This window comes from Cordyceps militaris, assembly GCF_000225605.1.
Source record: "Cordyceps militaris CM01 unplaced genomic scaffold CCM_S00002, whole genome shotgun sequence".
NCBI lineage: Eukaryota > Fungi > Ascomycota > Sordariomycetes > Hypocreales > Cordycipitaceae > Cordyceps > Cordyceps militaris.
The window spans coordinates 549,764-568,302 of NW_006271970.1; the positions used below are offsets into that span (position 1 = coordinate 549,764).

An 18,539-nucleotide genomic window follows, 5' to 3' on the forward strand; every position below is an offset into this window, starting at 1 on the left:
GGCCTTCTTCTTGGGCACCCGCTTATCCAGAGCAGATTCGTCATCGTCGTCGTCGCCGTCGGCCACCCGGGCCTTGATGGTGTAGGCGTCGGCCACGGCCGCGCCGGAGCGGGCGGCCACGGTCACGTCGCGCTTGTCCGCGCCACCGGTCGCAAGGAGGGGCCCGGCCAGCGCGCCCGCAAGCAGGGAGATGAAGACGGTGGTGGTGGAAAACTTCATTTTGCCGGAAAATGAGTAAAGAAGTAGAAATAGAAGAAAGTAGAAGAAAGTAAGAAGAAAGTAGTTGGTAGGGAATAGAGGAATGGCTGTGAATGAGATGGGCTTGATGGTAGAAAACCGTGCGAGAACCTGTCTCTATATATACCTGACCCCGACAGCAAACGTGACCACTGGCAGAAACCTCTTCCCGCCGCCGCCGCCGAATAGGCTTTGGCTGCCGCAGCAGACTTGAACCATGAATGGACACCATCAGACAGACACGGCCGCCCGGAACTTGGGACAACCTTGGACCGGTTAGTTCGGCAGAATGTTCAGCGTCGTCGGGATGTGAAACCCAAAGTGAGACTGGACGATACCATTGGGAACTTGTGAGATGAGCCCAGAGTGCTCTGTGCCTGTGCAAGGCTGTGAAGGGGGGGGGGGGGGCTGAAAGGAGGTGAAGCAGCTAGTCAGCTCAGCGTACGGCGTTGGCAACGGTGCCGCCGCGCAGGGCTTAGCGTGTCGATTCGGGGAACCTTGGGGGAGGGGATTTCCAAGTATTTCAAATTGAAAGTGATTTTATTTCCTTGAAAGCCGTCGTCGATTTCCCACTCATCTACGCTCTCAAGAATAGTCGGGGTCGTGGGCCGTCAACCAACACACCCCCTCCTTGCATCATACCTTTACTAACGGCAGAGCCAGACCGAGAAACCTCGCAAAGCAAGGGAAAAAAAAAAAAAAAAAAAAGAACCCAGTAATACGGAGAACCGCGCCCCGGCACTGGCTCGGCTAAGCGGCAGCATAAGTCACCCGTTTCGAACTGATCAGACGGAGCAAGGGCTAGGCTGGGATGGGGCCGGCGACGCAAGTTGTTGGGCGGCGAAACCTCCGTGTAAGCGGCCAACAATCGACAGACCCAAACGGCACCAATGTCTTGGCTTTTGTCTTGGCTTTAGTGTCCCACTACCCTTTTGGGATGCTTTTGGCTGCCTCTTGCCCGCACATCAACCGCAGCAGGGGAGCCCGGGTGCGCATCAGCGTTTCAAGGGACACCAGGAGGCGTTTCGACTGATACGGGCGCGTCAACCGACTACTGCGCCTTGCTTCTAGATTTATCAAGTGCAACGCTTGGATCTCATTGGTTCCCCGGCACTTTTGTTTCTTCGGTATTGGAATAGTGGTCTGTTGTACGATATTTGTGGCCTTGAACCGTGGACAAGCGACAAGTCGCAAGAATATATGCAATTGGGAAGCAACAAATCAAGAGGCGTATATACAAAACGCGTAAATGTCATGCTGACATGAGTCGATTCGCCTCACGCCCAAAATGCATTACTGAATCTTCTCTCCCTTGGCCAGGACTTTGTAGGTGCAGCCCTTCCAATCACAAGTATTCTGAGGAAAACATGTTAGCATCTTCATCTGCGAGATCGAGTCAGTTTGTTTACCTTGTACACTTGTGTTCCCCACCACTTGAAGTGACCCGCCGCCCCCGTGTAGAAGATGGAGAAGAAGATCAAGATGCCCGCAATGGCCACGGAGCAGTCCATGGCCGAGCTGAGAATAAAGTTGTATTTTTTCCACCACACCCTCTTGCGTTGCTTGATCAAAAGACCAAACACGAGACCGACAATGACCCAGCTGCCATAGTTGGTGCCGGAAGCGGGCGGAATGTAGTTGAGGCCGCCGAGGAAGAGCGGGATGTGGATCTGCTTGAGCCACTTTGTCTTGGGGAAGACGTAATGCTTCAAACCGTAGACGACAAGCGGAAGCAGGGCGCCGAGGAGGAAGAACCAGAGCAAGTCACGGTACAGGGCGCCGTTGGCGAAAAAGCGGCGCGGACCAATGGCGCCCCAGACCATGCTGGTGTTGAAGTGCGTGCGGGAAAAGGGACACGTGAAGCCGTTGTCGGCCTTGTTGGTGCAAATGTTGGGAATATTGTTAAGCGCCCACTCTAGCACAGCGACTTGACCGAGCGTGCCCATGATGATGCCGACGATTTGGACAGTGAAGAGCTTTCGAGGAGGAATCTAGACGGAGTCAGGACGCGATCCGTACAACAGCGCTATCGACTACTTACATTGCAGTACACTCCGAGCTTCAAGTCTTGCGCAAACGCGAGACCTTTGATACCCGAAATATAGCCAATGTTGAAGAACCAAATGTTGGCCAATACCTTGCCCTCCCAAATGTACCCTGCAACAAGGCGGCAGAAGATGTCAATTTGGATTTTGATGTTGGTCGTGGCATAGAGCCATGCGAGCTAGTCTTGATTAGCTGGTCCACGTCATTCACGATTCTCATACTGAAATACTCACGGGAATAAAGAAAAAGGCAGAGATGAGCATAGCCAAGAGCACACCGTACCAGTGTAGCTGTACCGGATAGTACTCGCAAGCAAAGATGCCCACGCCAATGGAGAGAGCAGTAGCAAGGAGATACCACCACGTCGGCACCGTTCCATACGCCTGCTCCTGGACCGTCTTTTCCGTCCTGGGCGCCAGGCGCAGGGTGACGGCCAGCGACGAGTTGCAGAAACCCTCGTAAATCTCATGGCGCTTCTCTAGCACCAGCCACACAATGAGTGACGAGATGCTGGCGAAGCACAGGCCAAAAGTGTTGAGGGCATACGTGACGGGTAGGTAGATGGGGGAGTAGGCGTGGTACTTGGCCAGATCGAGCACGAATCCGTCCTTTTTGTCAATAACGCGAGAAACGTTGTACACCTTGCCCATGTTGTCAAAGATGGCGTTGGTCTGCATGGGCAGATAGGCGGTAAACCAGGTGTTGCTGTAGTAAATAGCGGGCGTGATGATGTAGATCCAAAAGATGAGGGATGCGGCAATGTTGAGGATGGCCCAGGTCGGGATGACGAGTGGCGAGCCAATGTAGGCGATTTGAGCCCCTGTCGCGGTTCAGCGGGCAGCCGGAGAAAGCACAGGTTTTTGTATTCAAAACTCACAGTCAAAGGTAAACGGCAAAAGACCAATGCCACTCTTCATGCCAAAGATTTGGTTGACAACGGCGTTCTTTGGCGCGATCCAGCAGACCCAGGTAAAGTAGCCGAGGGCCGGGAAGATGAAGTCGGGGAACCAGTACCAGGTGAACGACACTGCAAATGCCATGAGGAAGAAGCGGTATCTCGCCCTGTTGGATATATCGCCCGTGACCCTGTTCCATGGTTAGCCTCTCTCACGTCGTTTCCACATCATCAACACCATACTCGCTCTTGTAACTCTTCTCGATGGGGTGCAGCGCCGAGTTGAGCGCCGTGTTGCCCAGCACGCCCGGCCAAATCAAGCGCGGGGGCTCAACAATGACGGAGCGCGACAGTCCCGCCAGCGCGAAGCCAAAGAGCAGCGTGGCGAGAGTAATGGTAATCTCAAAGCCCCATCCCAGGTTGAGCCCGTAGAAGACGCGCTGCTCCGTCAGCACGTCGGCGCTCAGCCGCGTCAGGAAGCTCAGGTTGGCCAGGATGTAGATGAGGATGTTCTCCTTGTAGTTGAACGGGCCCGGGTTGAGGCTGTGGCGGGTGCCGAGGACCGTCAGGCCCCAGTCCGGGACCAGCAGGTGCCAGGCGCGGCCGACGGGGTACGACAGCAGCTGGATGGCCGACTGGGAGAGCGTGACGGCGGGGAAGCGAAAGGTGAAGAGGGTGTTGACGCCGCTGCCGATGAGGCAAAAGGCGATGCCAATGGTCCACATGCGGATCGTCAGGCACGGCATCTCGGGGTCGTCGGGGCGGTGGCCGATGCCTGCGGCGACGAGCGTCTCCTCGCGCGAGGGCGTTGAGCTCGCGACTGCTGGTATGTCAGTCCGTGCTGCGACGGCGACGACGGGCACGAGTTACTTACTTGATGGCGGACGGCCGCTGACATCGCGGAACGACGTCTGATAGTCATGGTCATTCTTGAAGCGAACCTCGGCGGTGGCGGCCATGGTTGTTCTGTTTGTCAATGCGACGTAAACAAGTCCCGACGGCTGGGTGGTAGCAGAACGAGAGACGAGAGACGACAAGGACATAAGATGGACGAGGGCAGGTAATTAAGGCCATCATTACCCCGGTCACCGATTGATCTGATAAGATGATTTTTTTCCACATTCCCACGTCGTCGACGTTGGGACCAAAGCCGTCTCCAACAGAGCAGCCTCCTCATCAGGCCCAGTTCCCCATAACTGTTCGGTTATCCCTCGCCCTAGGTCTCAATGAGGCTCTGGTTCCCGAAAATCTCGGTCATAATTGCCCGTTTCTGCCCTCGCGACCATTTTTTCCCCCGTGCTGCAAACGACCATGACCGTCGACTAGGCCGATGCGGAGGCTAGGATCAGGTTGACATGGTGGAGAAGGGAAGACGACGATATCCACATGGCACGGTGAATATTACTCTTGCTGCATGCACGACGAACGAGTTCCGCTGGAGGGTTGACGGAAAAGAATATATCTCACTGAAAATTGTGCTCTTGTGACAATGAGCTGCGGGCGACGTTTATCTCTCTTGATGTCTTGTCTAGATGAGGCAAGGGGGAAAAGCGAACAAATTACTGTCCAACAGAGATCTCGCGGTTGCTTGCCTCACGCCAACTCAGCCAAGAGGCCAGTTCCGAGACCCTTCGTTTCCGGCAGGTTAGGTAACTGATTGATTTGATTTGATTGATTAGTTGGCTGGTTTATTACCGTCGGACGCACAAATGCCTCGACCATCGCTCCACCACTTTAATAATGGCCTTTTTTTGCCCGCCGAGCCAATATGGCAGAAGCACATCATCCTGGACGCCCCCCCAGCGTCCCCATATCTCGAGCCGAGTTCCGTCTGCACAAGGACTCGACGAGGCAGTGCCTGCCTTACTACAATTGGATCAGACTCAGCTAATTCCTTTCGTCTATCACATTCATAGACGAACTTTAGGGGTGAGTAAACACGCGCTAAGTATTGCGCCCTAACAAATATTCAGGCCTAAAGTCGTACCTGAACACAGCATTCTGAGATTTTTTTCCAATATTTGATATTCCCCTCCTCTCTTCCGCAGTGTACTGTTGGTGTTGCTCTGTGTAGCAGCCTTGTTCCTTGTTTCCCCGTCGGTCAACTTGTAATAAACCACCACCGTCAGGCTCGCTAGCGGGTCTCCCAGCGGGAATACCCTCGATAACTTCCTTTCCGAAGCGGTTTAGCTTCCTCGCAAGGAAGAGGAAAAAACTGTGGCTCTTGTTCGGCAAATAATACATTGGGCTCGGCCAACTTGGACTTGGAGATCTCTGGGCTTCCCCGCTCACACGTTTTCCGGCGCCGCTCATCCGTCGTTTGGGCAGGCCGACTGCGGGCAACCTTTTTCAGCTTGAAGATGCTGGAATCGACAACGGAAATGTACAATATTAGGGTGCTCAACGGGGAAATCTGCCGTGTTTTGGCCCGTCGTCGCATTGCCATCGGCGGTCACGTCGGATGCCGCCTCGGTCATTGCCCAAGCTCCGCGAGCCAGTACCAGCCATGACCTACTCATGTCTGGAACGAGCAGGCATCAACAACCTGACAAGACGATACTATGCCGCTGGCATACTTGTTGATACTGTAGCATTCTAGAACTTTTCGACTAGCCACCTTTTAAACGGACGTGGGTCATACAGCTGCGACAGGACATAGTCAAACCGCATTGTAACACACAGTACCTTGATGCAGATTCATGCCTCGTCAAGCTTAAACTTTCTATGCGAACCAACTTTAATCCTCTATTATTTCTTAAAATAGCCTTCACCTTGTAGCGAGTTTTTACCCAACCTTGTTCTTCTACTAACCTCCTTTTTAAGAGTTGGCCATGCTTTACTTCCATTAGCCAGTACTTTTCTCTTCGCTTTCCAGGTTTATTTTTTTCAGTCCCCCACCGCTCCTTTCCCCTCCCAACCTCGACATCTCCTTTCGTGTGACACTTTTCACGCCTTGAGAAGCTTGACCAGCTCAGCAACGATGGCATCGCCTGCTTCGGTGGTAGTCGTGCTGCCGCCCATGTCCTTGGTTCTCAGCCCGGCGTCGATGGCGGCGCGAACCGCGTCCTCGACGATTTTAGCCTCGTGAGAGAGGCTCAGGGAGTACCTGAACATCATGGCCACGGAAAGGATGGCGCCAATGGGATTCTAGAAATAAATGTCAGCCTTGCACTTGCTGCAAATAGGTGGGTTGAAATCGCCCGAAACGGCGTCTTGACGCACCACAATTCCTTTCCCAGAGATGTCCGGCGCGCTCCCTTTCGTCTGCGTTAGTGACTGATGTCTACATGGGGGCTCGAGTGGAGGATATGAGTCTCACCGTGAATTGGTTCACAGATGGAAGGCACTGCAGTGCCCGGAATCCCGCATAGACTCGCGCTCGGGAGCAGCCCTATGCTTCCAGCAATGGCGCTCGCCTCGTCGCTGAGAATATCCCCTGGAGACTCGTTAGCTAAACTGCCTTCAAGATGGACGAGGGGCCTCGCTCACCTGCCAGGTTGGGCGCTAGTACAACGCCATTCAGGTGAGTCGGGCTCTTGACCATGATCATGGCCGCGCTGTCAATAAGCTGATGCTCCACCTTCAAATCGGGGAACTCGTTCTTGTAGACCTCGTCAACCACCTTGCGCCAGAGTCTGCTTGTCGCCAGCACGTTGGCCTTGTCTAACGAGATGACCCGCGAGTCTCCCCTAGCCCTGGCCAGGTAGCCGCCAAGCCGCGCGATGCGCTCGACTTCTGGTTTCGTATAAACAGTAGTGTCGAACGCATTGACCCCATCGTACTCTTTTCGCTCTCCGAAATACAGGCCCGAGGTCAACTCGCGGACGATCATGATGTCGGTGCCGCGGCAGACGGACGCCTTGAGGGGCGAGGACTCGACGAGGGCGTCCGAGGCGAAGAAGCACGGGCGGAGGTTTCCATAGGCGCACATTTCACTGCGTAGCTTCAGGAGACCCTGCTCCGGGCGGACGGCGCCGGTACCCCATTTGGGGCCGCCGATGGCGCCGAGGAGCACGGCGTGGGCGGCCTTGGCGGCGGCCAGGGCCTCGTCCGTGAGGGGGGTGCCGGTCTCGTCGATGGAGCACTGGGGAGAAATGCCGAGGTTAGCAAGAAACTTGTCTCGTGGTCGTCTTTCGGCCCGTGTGATGCGTCGTCGGGGGACGACTTACCCCTCCGAGTAGGTGGTCCTGCAGATTGAATTTGCCAGCAGTCGGGCTCAGCTTCTCGACCGTCTTGATAACCTAAATCCTGCGTCAGAGGTGCTCAACAGCAGCTTGCACATACCCGACTCGTACCTTGATTGCCTCAGCAATGACCTGTCAAGTAACCAAAGTCAGCCTCTTTCCGTCCAGAGCCCAGGGTGGGACAGCTTAGGGGCCGTTTGTTACCTCGGGGCCGCAGTGGTCGCCCGCAAAAACAACAATGTTGTGTTCCGCCATGATAAAAATGTTCAAAAAGGGAGCAGTGAGAGATGTCGTAGATGGGAAGATTGGAAAAGTAATTGAAGAGGGAATTGATGAAGAATGTTTCCGACAAGATATGGCAGAGCGAAGTCGGGGACAGCTTAGCCAAAACAATTGGAGGAGAACCCCTCCCCCCACCTGCCGAGACCGGAGAGGGAGGGGAAGCTTTAGCTAATAGGTAACTAATTCAACAAGTATTATCCCCCTGATCAGCCCGTTCAATGAAAATTGTTTATAGATGTCACCTTGGTCTCAGTCTTGGATGCCACACTCCTCACTACTTTAGAGCATCCGGTATTCAATCCTGAGGCAAGACTCAATAGTTGCTATCTTCAACAAGAATTCCCCCCTCCGTATCGACACCCGCCCGCCGTGGCCTCGTACTTCCCTTGGCGTTGCTTTCGGCAGTTTATCGCTAGCCAATACATACATATTGCCATGCGAGCCATGTCAATGATCTTCGCCGAACCCAACAGTGGAGAGCCATTTAATGTCGGGACAATCTGCCGTTAGGGGGCCTGGGGCCGATTAAGTTTCGTGACTGGGTCTTGACCAGTGCGTAGGGCGATCACAGGTGGCAGTTTCCGACCTCGCAGAGGCCTGGAACCAACGGGAAAAGAAGGAGGCTAGCTATGTATGTAGGTACTAATATAATTTAGACGGACTGACCCGCCCCTCCATTTTTATTACAGTAACTACAGGATCGACGCAGTAAACGCTCTCTCGGGCAAAGACCTCGTAGAGCCGCAGCGGTTCGCTGGTATGTGGCGCGATGACGCTGCTGGCCTAGAACCTCTCTCCTTGGAGGATTCCGCTGTCGCTGGGACCCTTGCAAGCTGCAAGCGGCCAACATCTTGGCTCACCATCGGTGTCGGGTCAAATTTCTTGCCGCTCCCAAAAAAAAAGGGATGGGTCAAACTATAAAAAGGACCAGGCTCTGAGAAGCCCATCCCGACCAGTTCTCCTGCCTTTCCTTGCTCTGGCATCTCAGAGTCTTGCATGTCGGTCCGTTACAATGGCGTCTGCACAACCGACAGAAGGGGGGCTGACAGGCACCGGTAAGCCGAATTTCTTATTTCTTGAAAACGCGACCACGGAATGAATAGAGAGGCTCATTTCACCTTGGCCAGCCCGAATCTCACAAGCGATTGCGACAATCGCTCCCCAGTTCCGCGAGGACCCTTGCGTCACATATCTTCTCAACAACCTACCAGATGACCAACGAATACCGTACCTCGACACCTTTTTTCGCTTTTTAATTACCGCCGCCGTTGCCAATGGCAGCACCATATACGAAGCCGCCGATTGGACCAGCGCTACCGTGGTCGTGCCGCCCGGAAAAGACGTCGCCAATCCCGTCCACTTGGTCCCCTCTGGCGGGCTGGGCGTCTTTGCCAAAATGGGCGTCTCCGGCACTGTCAAGATGCTCTACGAGTTCCCCCGTCAGCTTGGCCAGTGCAAGGGTCCTGCCCTCGGCAAGCGCCCGTTTTACTACGTCTTCCTCGTCGCCACCGTGCCAGAGAGCAGAGGGCAGGGGCTGGCCAGCAAGACTCTGCAGCAAGTTCTCCATGTCGCGCAAAAGGAGCAAACACCAGCCTATCTCGAGGCCAGCACCGAGGCCAGCAGGCGTGTGTACGCGAAATTGGGCTTCAAACAAGTCGGCACTGTTGTGCTCGGCAAAGGAAAATGCGACGCCAAGGGCCTGCCCAAGAAGAATGGCCCGGGTATAACAATATGGCCAATGGTTTGGGAACCGTTGGATGCTGTCCAATCACAATAAAACGGCTGCATTTGTCAAGGTTTGAGTTCATTCTATCAGCAAAGAGTTATTGCGCAAGCAAAGGGTATATGGATTAGGAAAGCATAGCAAGCATGTGCGAGTGTAGTAAATTGTGCCTATAAAACTGATGACGCTTATTAAAAAAAAACGAAAAAAAAAATAACCTTGCAGCTACTCGCAGCATTGGTGACTCTCGTTCTTGTTGTGCAGACGGAGCGTAGGAGAGCCATGTTGGCAACGCAGAAAGTCATCGACGTACAAAAGAATAAATGGACAAGAATTGATCAGGTAGAGTCTTCTGTGCTTCAATTGAGCACGCAAATCTCACCGTGCGTCGTATCACTCAGTCTGACCATTCCACCAGCAGCTGCCTCTAGACCATTCATTTCGAAAAGTTGCCGCGTTGAAGTCCATGACTCGGTGCATTCATCTTTCCCAGCAACGAGAAAACTGTCGCGCAGCAGCAAAAGCGGGATCCACACCTTGCTGGCATGAATTTGACCTTAAATACTGTTCAACAAAAACCTCCCTCTCCCACAATTCACACGGGGACCTGTGCATGGGCAGAGAACCTCTGGATGTGCCACTCGGTGCTCGTCCACGCGCGACCAGCCGTGTCCGTGAAGCAGGCGTCATCCTCTGGGCGCATAAAGTACGCCAACGAATACCGTTCCAGGATCGTCCGTCCCGGCAGCGGGGCCACTCTGTGCAGGCACGCCTTGAGACGCCCGCCGGACAGGAAGCGCAGCGAGTCGCCGAGGTTGACGACGGCGTGCCCGGTCCTGGGCTCGACAAACGCCCAGCGCTGCGTCGCGGCACTGCGCGTCTGCAGCCCGTAGTCGGACGCGAACAGGATCGTCAGCGTGCCCTCGTCGGTGTGCACCGCGTGGCCGGCGCTGGCGGCATCGTCCGCCGAGAGCGTGGGGTAGCGCAGCATGCCAAACGTGCTCGTGGACGGGCGGTCCGGCCGGTGCCGCTGGGAAAAGTCGCACGCCGGAGCCAGGCGCATGGCCGCGGCGAGCGCTCCGAGAATCACCTGGCCAATCGAGTCCAGCGATGCCAGTAATGTCTGCATGCGCAAGCGGCGGGCCTCGATGGGTGCTGGATATGGGAGCTTCGGCATCGTTTGCGGGGAGCCGCAGAGTGACTTGCGTGATAGCTAGGAGTGCAACACTTGATTAATGGCCCGGTTATTCTTCCCATGTCCACCTTTCAGCATCTTACCAAAAACGCTTCGAAGCCATCGACGCCTGCATTCCTGCCCCGCGGTTTGTACCTATCCGGCTCTATGGTAAGTCAAAAGTGCATCTACTGGCACAGCCAAAAGGAGGCTAGCACTCACCCGTCCAACCTGCCTTGACCAAAGTCATCCAAATCATATAGAAGCAGCTCTGAAGTAGGTAGCGAGAAGAGTTCTTTTGCGAGTGACAGACAGTCAGCTACATCTGCGGCTTGGAGGGCAGGCTCATCATGCCAGCCGAGATAGGGTTCCAGATAAAAGACGCCCTCGTCAACTGCTGCTTCATACAAGAGGGCGAAAGTTTCAGCGTCGCCACTTGCTAGCTTGGAGAGGGAGATGGTCTTCAACTGGGAAAATTCCATTCTGGACAAGGTGTTGGCACTATCGAGGTTGCGAGCGGTCAAGTGTCGTTTAAGTTGGGATGCTGGGTGTTGGCATTTATTCGGGTACAGCACTTTCAGCATCGCGGTAGTTATGTCTACAAAAACTCAACGCTCAACTTGGACCCCTTGTTTGCTTGCACAAGCCTATCCTTGTGACCGCACCTTGGATACATTCAGCCCGCGTAGAAAGCGGCCGTATTGTAGAGCTGGACTGGCTGCCACAAGATGCATTGGAAGATTTGTATATCAGTGTTTGCTTTTACCTGTGCATCTTGGCGAAACGTTGTTCCAGAGTTTGCTTTCAGCCGCCCGCCCGCCCTACTATCGTCACGGTTTCCATCCGTACCGGGCTCCTCCATTTAGCATCTATCAAGCAGCGGGTCGCGTATACTTGAGGAAAAAGTCTTGAATGAGTGCACTTGCCTCAAGATGGGTAGGTTTATCCAGCGCTGCCAGTTGCGAAAAGTTGGGCCATGGTGATGGCCAGTCGTGCTCTGGCAGTCAGTCAGGCCGATGCCTTGAAGTAGCCAGTAGCCGTCACGGATGGGAAACTCACTCTGGTCATCGGTTTTGTAGTGCTGCAACACTCCTTCCTGACCTTTACACGTCCAGCTGAGATGGTGCACCTCGCCATTGTACAAATCTTCCTGCTTGTTGGGCGAGTCGCATTCATTCCGGTCAGCCCACCGCTCGAGCCTATCGGCGAAGAAATTAGAGCGATACCATTGAGCTTGTTCCGGGTGGTCCGCCCCTACCAGTCCGGAATGGACGGCTCCATGCCGCCTTCTCCTTGACCACCATTGTAGCGCACCGAGGCGTCCTGACCGCCATGAAACTCCAGCATGGGCGTCGGCACGCGCGCGGGCGTGCAGTCTTTGTAGTTGCCATCGTTGTTGGTGTAAAAGGACCCCGACGCCGGGGCAAACGCAGCAAACTCGCCGCCGACCGTGGCGTTGCACGCAAGCGTGTCGACGAAGCCGCCGCCGCTCGACAGGCCTGTTGCGTAGATGCGGGCGCTGTCGACGCAAAACGCGCCGCGCACGTCGGCCAGCAGGTCCCACACGAACTGCAGGTCCTCGGCGACGGTCGCCGCCGAGTAGCTGGCGCCGGCCCAGGCGCCACCCAGGCCGTCCGGGTAGACGGTGATCTTGTCGCCCGTATACCGCGCCTGGTCGAGTCCCGTGTCGGCTTCGAAGAAGAAGCCGACGCCGCCGGAGCCATGGAAGCCCACAATCGCGGGGTACCGGTGGTTCTTGTCGTACCCTGCGGGGACGTGGGCAAGGTAGCTGCGGTCCCGGCCGCCGGATTTGACGGTGCGCATCTTGGGGAGCGCGTTGAAGAGGTGCGTCTTGCCGCAGCCGGAGATGTCGCCGCCCGTGTACGGCGCTGGCGTGGAGGAGGCCATCGCAGTCGGGATCCAGCCCGCGGCAGCGAGGACTGCTGACAGCTGCATTGTGATGAGTTTGTCCCCGTGCAAAGCAACGCCGTTTGGAGGAGCAGCTTTTCCAGACAGATGGGCTGGAGAAGAGCTGACGATTGAACACTGTCTTATGTCCGACAAACTGGTCGCATGACCCCTGATGCCTCGCGGAGCTGATGCCACTTTATTAGTGGTCACAACGTCGTATCAGCCATCAACTGACCGGCCCAATCATGCCTGCAGTTTTGCACGCTAAAGGAAGGAATGGAGATGCTAGATTCAAAGATGACCTTCACTTTGCCTCGCTCGCGTATTGATGCAGCATCATGGCTTTGAAATGGTCGATATTGATGATTTCTTCATGAGCGCTGACTAAGGCCAAGAACATTGGAACTGGCAGAATAAAAAGAAGCAAAATCGTTTCCATGCTGTTTTCATGTCTTGCCATTCTATGAGCGCTGAGATTATATACAGCGCTGGACCCGCATCCGTTTTGCACGTGACAGCGCCTGTCAGCCCACGCTCCGACCTCGGAGTAGTCACCGCAGAGGTAAAAATATCTCTGGGTCAACTCCTCGCTTTTGCTTTCAGCCCAATTCACCCACTGGACTATACAGAACCGATATACACGCTATGTCGAGCTTTGGCAACTACTTTCGCGTGACGACGTGAGTTTTTTCGACTAATCTGCCACGGGCTTAGCATAGCAGGCGTACTAACCTCTCATTGTTCTCAGCGCGGGGGAGTCCCACGGCAAGTGTGTCTCCTGCATCATCGAGAACTGCCCGACTCCCTCAGCAGCGACCCCAAGTTCCTCAATCTGGTCGACACCCTCACCCGCGACAAGGTTGACGAGTTCCTGCCGGTGCGGTGCCCTGATGCTGCTATTATGAAGCGTATAGAGGACATGATTACCGAGCTCCGCGACCAGCACGACTCTATCGGCGGCACAGTCACCTATATTATCCGTGGGTACCCGTCCGGCCTCGGCGAGCCGTGCTTTAACAAGCCCAAGGCTCTCCTAGCGCACGCCTATGTCAATTCCTGCGACCAAGGGCTTTGAGATTGGCTCTGGCTTCCATGGCGCCGAGATGCGCGGATCCGTCCACAACGACCCCCACCACCGCTAAGGCTACGACACCGGGCGCTAGCGTTAGCATCCCTCCCTCCCGCCTACACACTAAGATGAACCACTCGGGTGGTATCCAGGGTGGCATCTCTAATGGCATGCCTACTTCCGCGTTGCGTTCAAGCCCCCCGCTACCATCTCCCAGGACCAAACTACCGCGCGCTATGATGCTTCTGGCGAGGGCGTCCTGGCCGCTAAGGGCCGTCACGACCCTAATGTTGTCCCTCGCGTAGTACCTATCGTTGAGGCTATGGCCGCTCTGACGATCGCGGATGCCCTCATGGCTCAGCATGCGAGGCAGATGGGTATGAAGATTGCCGCAGCTAGAAGGTAGATCGGGATCTCTATAAATGAACGTGGAGACCACGGAGAAGCATCAGCAGGTTAAAAAGCGTTGCATTAGAAAAGTGCCGGCTATACATCCAAGGCGTTTGGTATATATGTGGTTTATTAGACGTGGGCCTTGTCCACGTTCAGTCCTTCCCTAACGGAACCGACAATGCCTTCAGCTCGGGCAGGAAAAAGGAGCATACGATTGGCGAGCACAACGAGATCAGGATTCTCCTCTTGTCTAGTCTGTGGATTTGCAACGATGGTAGAACGCCCGTGGGTGAAGGCAAGTTGGCTGTAAAATGCACAGAGCGAGGGATAGCTCAACTATAGAATCAACAACTTCAAACTCGGCCCGTTTCCAAGACACCAGCTCGCCCTGGCATTGCAGTTGGCAAGCGGCGCACCCTTCTCATCGCGGGTCCACGATGTAGAAGCCAAGTCGACGCTTAGGATCGACCTTGATCTTGCCATTGGTAGGCCCATCAACTCCCAGGCTCGGGTTGCCATTCGCCCAGGTATCACTGCGAAAACGATTAGCCACCAGGTTGTCGCGCGTTGGCCTTTGGAGCATGCATCACTTACGCCCAGGCATTGAGCCTCACATTTTGACCGGCCTTGATCTCGATGCCCTGGATCTTGCTGCACAAATACATTAGCAGAGTGTTGTTGACGAGCCAGGGGGAGAGCTCTTGCTTACGGAGAACCATCCAGTGGGGTGCCGGTGCTCATGGGCACGTTGACTGGGCGATCTCTGCCATTGTCCACGTCCCATTTGACCTAGAATCATGATGAGCCCAACGTGCTAGCCCGACTCGATCTTGGCCTCAACATACATAGACGGTTTCTAGCGTAATAGGTCCATTGAACACCTCTTCGCTGATCTCGACGGCCTGTGGGGCGACGTCATCAGAGGGCTGCTCACTGATGACGGTTGTCTCTGGAGCAGGAGTCGTCATGTTGAAACTATGCGGAAAGAGCTTCCAGTTGGTGAGTTTGTGGAATGGGCTTGGCTGTGGACGAGCTAGATTTCAGGCTTGAAATCGGGCATAGGAGGGGTATTTATCCATCTCTTCACCACTCCTACGTGCGGTCTCAGCCGGTGTACCAATTATCACAGAGGGATATACTTTCTTTCCTCGTACCGCAGCACCGTTGACGCTTGGAGATATTCGTGACTGCGTGTTCCACTCGGACATGCATTGCAGAGCGGACAAAAGGACTGGGGCGCTACAAGCCACTTCCATGCATCACCCACCTATAACTGCATCCCGCAAAACGAACCACTGGCGGGAAAGGGTCTCGAAGAATAGCACCTGCTGCATACTCTTTCAAGGAAGCCACTGCTGCACGAGACGGCGAGCGGGAGAACTCAGCTGGCCAGAATTCAGCCACCTTTGACACACAATTCTCTTCACGCTCGCGAGGCTCTGCATGTTGATCCATCATTACTCTTATCATGTCAATGCGTCGTATTTTTTGCCATGCTTCCGGAGTAGAAAACGTGACAAGGCTCAGCTTGAGGTGCCTGATGTCTCTTGCACACATGTCGGACACGGTTTACGCAGCTCGACTCGAGGTGAGCGATTTACGAAAAGAACACATGGCGCAGGCGTACAACACTCGGAAGATTCGACCGTCGGTGTTGATGTCTTGGTGTGACGCCTCATAGATACGCGGCATCGGGCCACCACGTACAACAGTTCGTGCCCATAATGCGCCTGCTTTGGTGCGCAGCCGTGCCGTTGATAAGCCCACGACGCGTGCAGCATGTGCATGAAACTCGTCTATATCATCTCAGAAATAGGTGTGCCACTTCAACCGATCTTCGCCCCAAGAAGCTCCGCACGAGATACTTTGATATTGCAGTGCGTCAGCTGAGCGTTTCTGCGTCCTGCAAGTGTACGACACTCTGCTCGATTCTATATTTTGTCTTGTTCTCTGCAGTAGCTTCCGTGTTCAGCTGCGTCACTGGCGTCAAGAGCGCCGCAATTCTCACCTCCTGAGACAATCAGGCCTCGATGCACTTCTTGTTCCTCCGTACCCTGCAGCAGTATCATGGAGTATACAGCACGGGTGTGTCGCAGATTTCCCCGCTTGGGCTTCAGTCTTCTTCCGTCTTCTCCGCTCATAGCCGGCGACGACCACATGGACACATGGATCCCCCTGCCCAAGTAAACGAGCGGAAAGCACCACGGTGATGTTCTGCAACGACGTTCTGCCACCTGAATGCACCCGACGCCACCAGCTCATGAGCCAGCTACAACTATAGAAGATGCGAAAATGCAGAGAAACTCCCTCAAGACATTAAATCGTAAAATCGGTATTATTTTCGCCAGCCGTGGTAAACCCCCCCGCCAGGCCAACACGACTACCTAGCAGCAGAAAGCCATTATTTTCCATCCAAAATTCTATTTTACACCTTGAAATTTCCCTCGCCAGCTTCTACCATCCTCTATTCTCAGCGCTGCGTATACACGCCCGTGCTCTCGGCGTGATATCCCTTGCTCCCGACGCGTGTCGTGAGCGCGCTCTGCCACGCCCTGTCCTCCCGAACCATGGCCACGGCGTCGGCAAACGTGTACCTGGGACGCCAGCCGAGCTCGCGGACAGCCTTGGCCGAGTCGTACACGCGGTCGATGCGCGGCAGGTATCCCCAGCCGCGGGCGGCAAAAACAGCTTCCACGGCCGGCACCACGCGCCGGATCACGGCGGCCGCGTCGCCGTCCAAACCCGCGAGCGTGGCCTCGTCGCGCGCAAACGGCGGGGGCGCGCTGATGACGTACCGGCCCCAGCCCAGGGCACGAGCGCGCGCCATGCCGCACACGCACGCGGCGACGACGTCGTCCAGGTCGACCCTGCGGTGGGCGAGCTCCAGCAGCTTGAGGTTGGCGTCGGCGAGCGCGGCGCGGCGGTGGGCGTCGTCGTCGGGCTCCGGGAAGAAGCGGCTGGTGCGTAGTACGAGTATGGGCAGCGCGGCCTGCGTGTGCACGAGCCAGCACAGGTCCTCGGCCGCGACCTTTGTAACGCCGTAGATGTTCTTGGGCCGCGGCACGACGGCCTCGTCGATCCACGCCGCCGGCTGGCCCGCCGCCGGGGCGAGCGCGCTGCCAAACGCGCTCGTCGTGCTGAGGAACAGGAAGCTCTCTAGCTGCTGCCGGCCCAGCACCTCGGCGGCCGCTTCGAGCAGGACGAGCGTTCCCGTGATGTTGGTGTCGATGAACTGCGCCTTGGTGTGGCTGCCGACGTGCGGCTTGTGCAGCGCCGCGGCGTGGATGATGTGCGCGATGCGGCTGCCCTGCAGCAGTCCGCGGATAAAGGCGCGGTCGGTGATGCTGCCGACGGCCGTCGTGGCTGGTGACGCGAGAAGGTCGATGCCGAACGGCGTGAAGCCGTGTTCGGGCAGAGCTAGCATGAGCGCCGTGCCGAGATGGCCGGCCGCGCCGGTGACGAGGACGTTGTAGCTAGAGTCCATGGCGGCCCGGTTCCTGTTGTCTTGGTCCTCCGTATCGAGGTGGGCTTGCAGAGAATAAATGGTCCGGGAATGAAGCTTACACAGCTCGGGCTAGTGAGCCCGTGCCGGCGTGCGGCGTGACTCAGTGGCGCGTCTCCATCGCCGGGAAGCCGACTCAATCGCAAGCCACTGGATCTTCCAAGGGCGAAATTCCCGGGGGATGAGCAAAACGGCCTACGATTTTTGCGGCTTTGAAAAATGCTAGCTATCCTTTGCTATAAATACAGCGCCCTGCAGAGTTTTGACAACCGCATGTCGGCGGATCAAGGAAAACATTCGGCCGATATTATAGTAGAAGTGGCAGTATGCAAGACACGGGCGTAATGCAGCACACTCTTTTACACCAGAAATAAACCTATATTTGAGAAATTTTACATGACAATTGGAGGCCCAAGCTAGGCTGGTTATCGGCGAAAGATGGGGACTGAGACTGTGACTCAATATTTCGCGGTCCTCAGCAGATGTCTTTCTTTTTTTTTCTTTTGGCGTTTGAGACGATTTGTTATTCGTCCAGTGATGATGACAGAAGAAGCCTCGTTCCCCGCTTGATGGGGAGGACTGGATCGAGACTTCTTCCCCGCAAACCCCAGATTCGTGCTGCGTTGCACTGCAAGTGAGCCGCCAGTATTTTGATGGCGATTCTAGTTTGCGTTGGTCCTGCGCCGCCCGAAACTCGGGCCCAAAGTAGGGGTCGTGTTGGCTGGGTCTTGAAAGAAATGATGTGCTTGGCAGTTGGTCAGGCCTGCGTCAAAGACGATGCGCGAGACTACAAACGTCAGTGGCGGCATATCCCGGCTACAGTCTGATCTTTTGGGGAAAAGCAGGATGAAGAAGCCAGAGCCTTGTCAAGGACCCTGGCAAGACTCCGCGCTATACTAATACCGGATGCGCAGTTAGATTGGGGAGAGACAAGGTCACGACAACAGTGACTGAGACAGTCGGTTTCAAAGAGGTCCAAAATCAACCGTGCATACTGGAGTAGCAAAGAAACGGACGGGATACCTGATACTTTGGTGGTCAGTGTGGTTTTGCGCCAACGGCAGTGTAGCATGTGATTTTGGTGGTCACGGACATGATGCTGCGTTGTCATGGACTTTTTGTT

The 18,539-nt window shown here is 55.4% G+C and overlaps 9 protein-coding genes across 9 annotated transcripts in view; 2 read left to right on the top strand and 7 right to left on the bottom strand.

Annotated features, from left to right (window-relative positions):
• Window positions 1-874, bottom strand: part of CCM_02115 (uncharacterized protein) — a gene marked incomplete at both ends in the record, with an annotated part of 1,133 nt that extends 259 nt beyond the window's left edge. Inside the window, 3 exons of the mRNA XM_006667268.1 lie at window positions 4-348; window positions 683-711; window positions 862-874. Coding sequence (XP_006667331.1) covers window positions 4-348; window positions 683-711; window positions 862-874 — 387 coding nt within the window. The remainder of the gene's footprint in view (window positions 1-3; window positions 349-682; window positions 712-861) is intronic.
• Window positions 875-1,530: 656 nt separating this feature from the next.
• Window positions 1,531-4,137, bottom strand: CCM_02116 (Oligopeptide transporter OPT superfamily; the record flags this gene model as incomplete). Its single annotated transcript, XM_006667269.1, has 7 exons — window positions 1,531-1,593; window positions 1,647-2,228; window positions 2,279-2,461; window positions 2,517-3,103; window positions 3,161-3,369; window positions 3,395-3,998; window positions 4,053-4,137. 7 exons carry the CDS (start codon window positions 4,135-4,137, stop codon window positions 1,531-1,533), a joined length of 2,313 nt encoding a protein of 770 aa, XP_006667332.1.
• Window positions 4,138-6,124: 1,987 nt separating this feature from the next.
• CCM_02117 (3-isopropylmalate dehydrogenase) lies at window positions 6,125-7,617 on the bottom strand (the record flags this gene model as incomplete). Its single annotated transcript, XM_006667270.1, has 7 exons — window positions 6,125-6,325; window positions 6,401-6,435; window positions 6,498-6,614; window positions 6,668-7,262; window positions 7,348-7,419; window positions 7,474-7,494; window positions 7,567-7,617. The coding sequence occupies 7 exons, from the start codon at window positions 7,615-7,617 to the stop codon at window positions 6,125-6,127; spliced, it is 1,092 nt and encodes a 363-aa protein (XP_006667333.1).
• Window positions 7,618-8,656: 1,039 nt separating this feature from the next.
• Window positions 8,657-9,421, top strand: CCM_02118 (Acyl-CoA N-acyltransferase; the record flags this gene model as incomplete). The annotated part of the gene is made up of 2 exons (XM_006667271.1): window positions 8,657-8,699; window positions 8,748-9,421. 2 exons carry the CDS (start codon window positions 8,657-8,659, stop codon window positions 9,419-9,421), a joined length of 717 nt encoding a protein of 238 aa, XP_006667334.1.
• A 541-nt stretch (window positions 9,422-9,962) lies between these two features.
• On the bottom strand, window positions 9,963-10,544 carry CCM_02119 (gibberellin 3-beta hydroxylase, putative; the record flags this gene model as incomplete). Its single annotated transcript, XM_006667272.1, has 1 exon — window positions 9,963-10,544. One exon carries the CDS (start codon window positions 10,542-10,544, stop codon window positions 9,963-9,965), a length of 582 nt encoding a protein of 193 aa, XP_006667335.1.
• A 1,251-nt stretch (window positions 10,545-11,795) lies between these two features.
• On the bottom strand, window positions 11,796-12,497 carry CCM_02120 (ferulic acid esterase (FaeA), putative; the record flags this gene model as incomplete). The annotated part of the gene is made up of 1 exon (XM_006667273.1): window positions 11,796-12,497. The coding sequence occupies one exon, from the start codon at window positions 12,495-12,497 to the stop codon at window positions 11,796-11,798; it is 702 nt and encodes a 233-aa protein (XP_006667336.1).
• A 403-nt stretch (window positions 12,498-12,900) lies between these two features.
• Window positions 12,901-13,927, top strand: CCM_02121 (chorismate synthase; the record flags this gene model as incomplete). The annotated part of the gene is made up of 4 exons (XM_006667274.1): window positions 12,901-13,014; window positions 13,082-13,132; window positions 13,201-13,500; window positions 13,718-13,927. 4 exons carry the CDS (start codon window positions 12,901-12,903, stop codon window positions 13,925-13,927), a joined length of 675 nt encoding a protein of 224 aa, XP_006667337.1.
• Window positions 13,928-14,335: 408 nt separating this feature from the next.
• On the bottom strand, window positions 14,336-14,882 carry CCM_02122 (uncharacterized protein; the record flags this gene model as incomplete). The annotated part of the gene is made up of 4 exons (XM_006667275.1): window positions 14,336-14,447; window positions 14,509-14,565; window positions 14,624-14,703; window positions 14,760-14,882. The coding sequence occupies 4 exons, from the start codon at window positions 14,880-14,882 to the stop codon at window positions 14,336-14,338; spliced, it is 372 nt and encodes a 123-aa protein (XP_006667338.1).
• Window positions 14,883-16,384: 1,502 nt separating this feature from the next.
• CCM_02123 (oxidoreductase) lies at window positions 16,385-17,398 on the bottom strand (the record flags this gene model as incomplete). The annotated part of the gene is made up of 1 exon (XM_006667276.1): window positions 16,385-17,398. The coding sequence occupies one exon, from the start codon at window positions 17,396-17,398 to the stop codon at window positions 16,385-16,387; it is 1,014 nt and encodes a 337-aa protein (XP_006667339.1).
• Window positions 17,399-18,539: the final 1,141 nt, after the last annotated feature.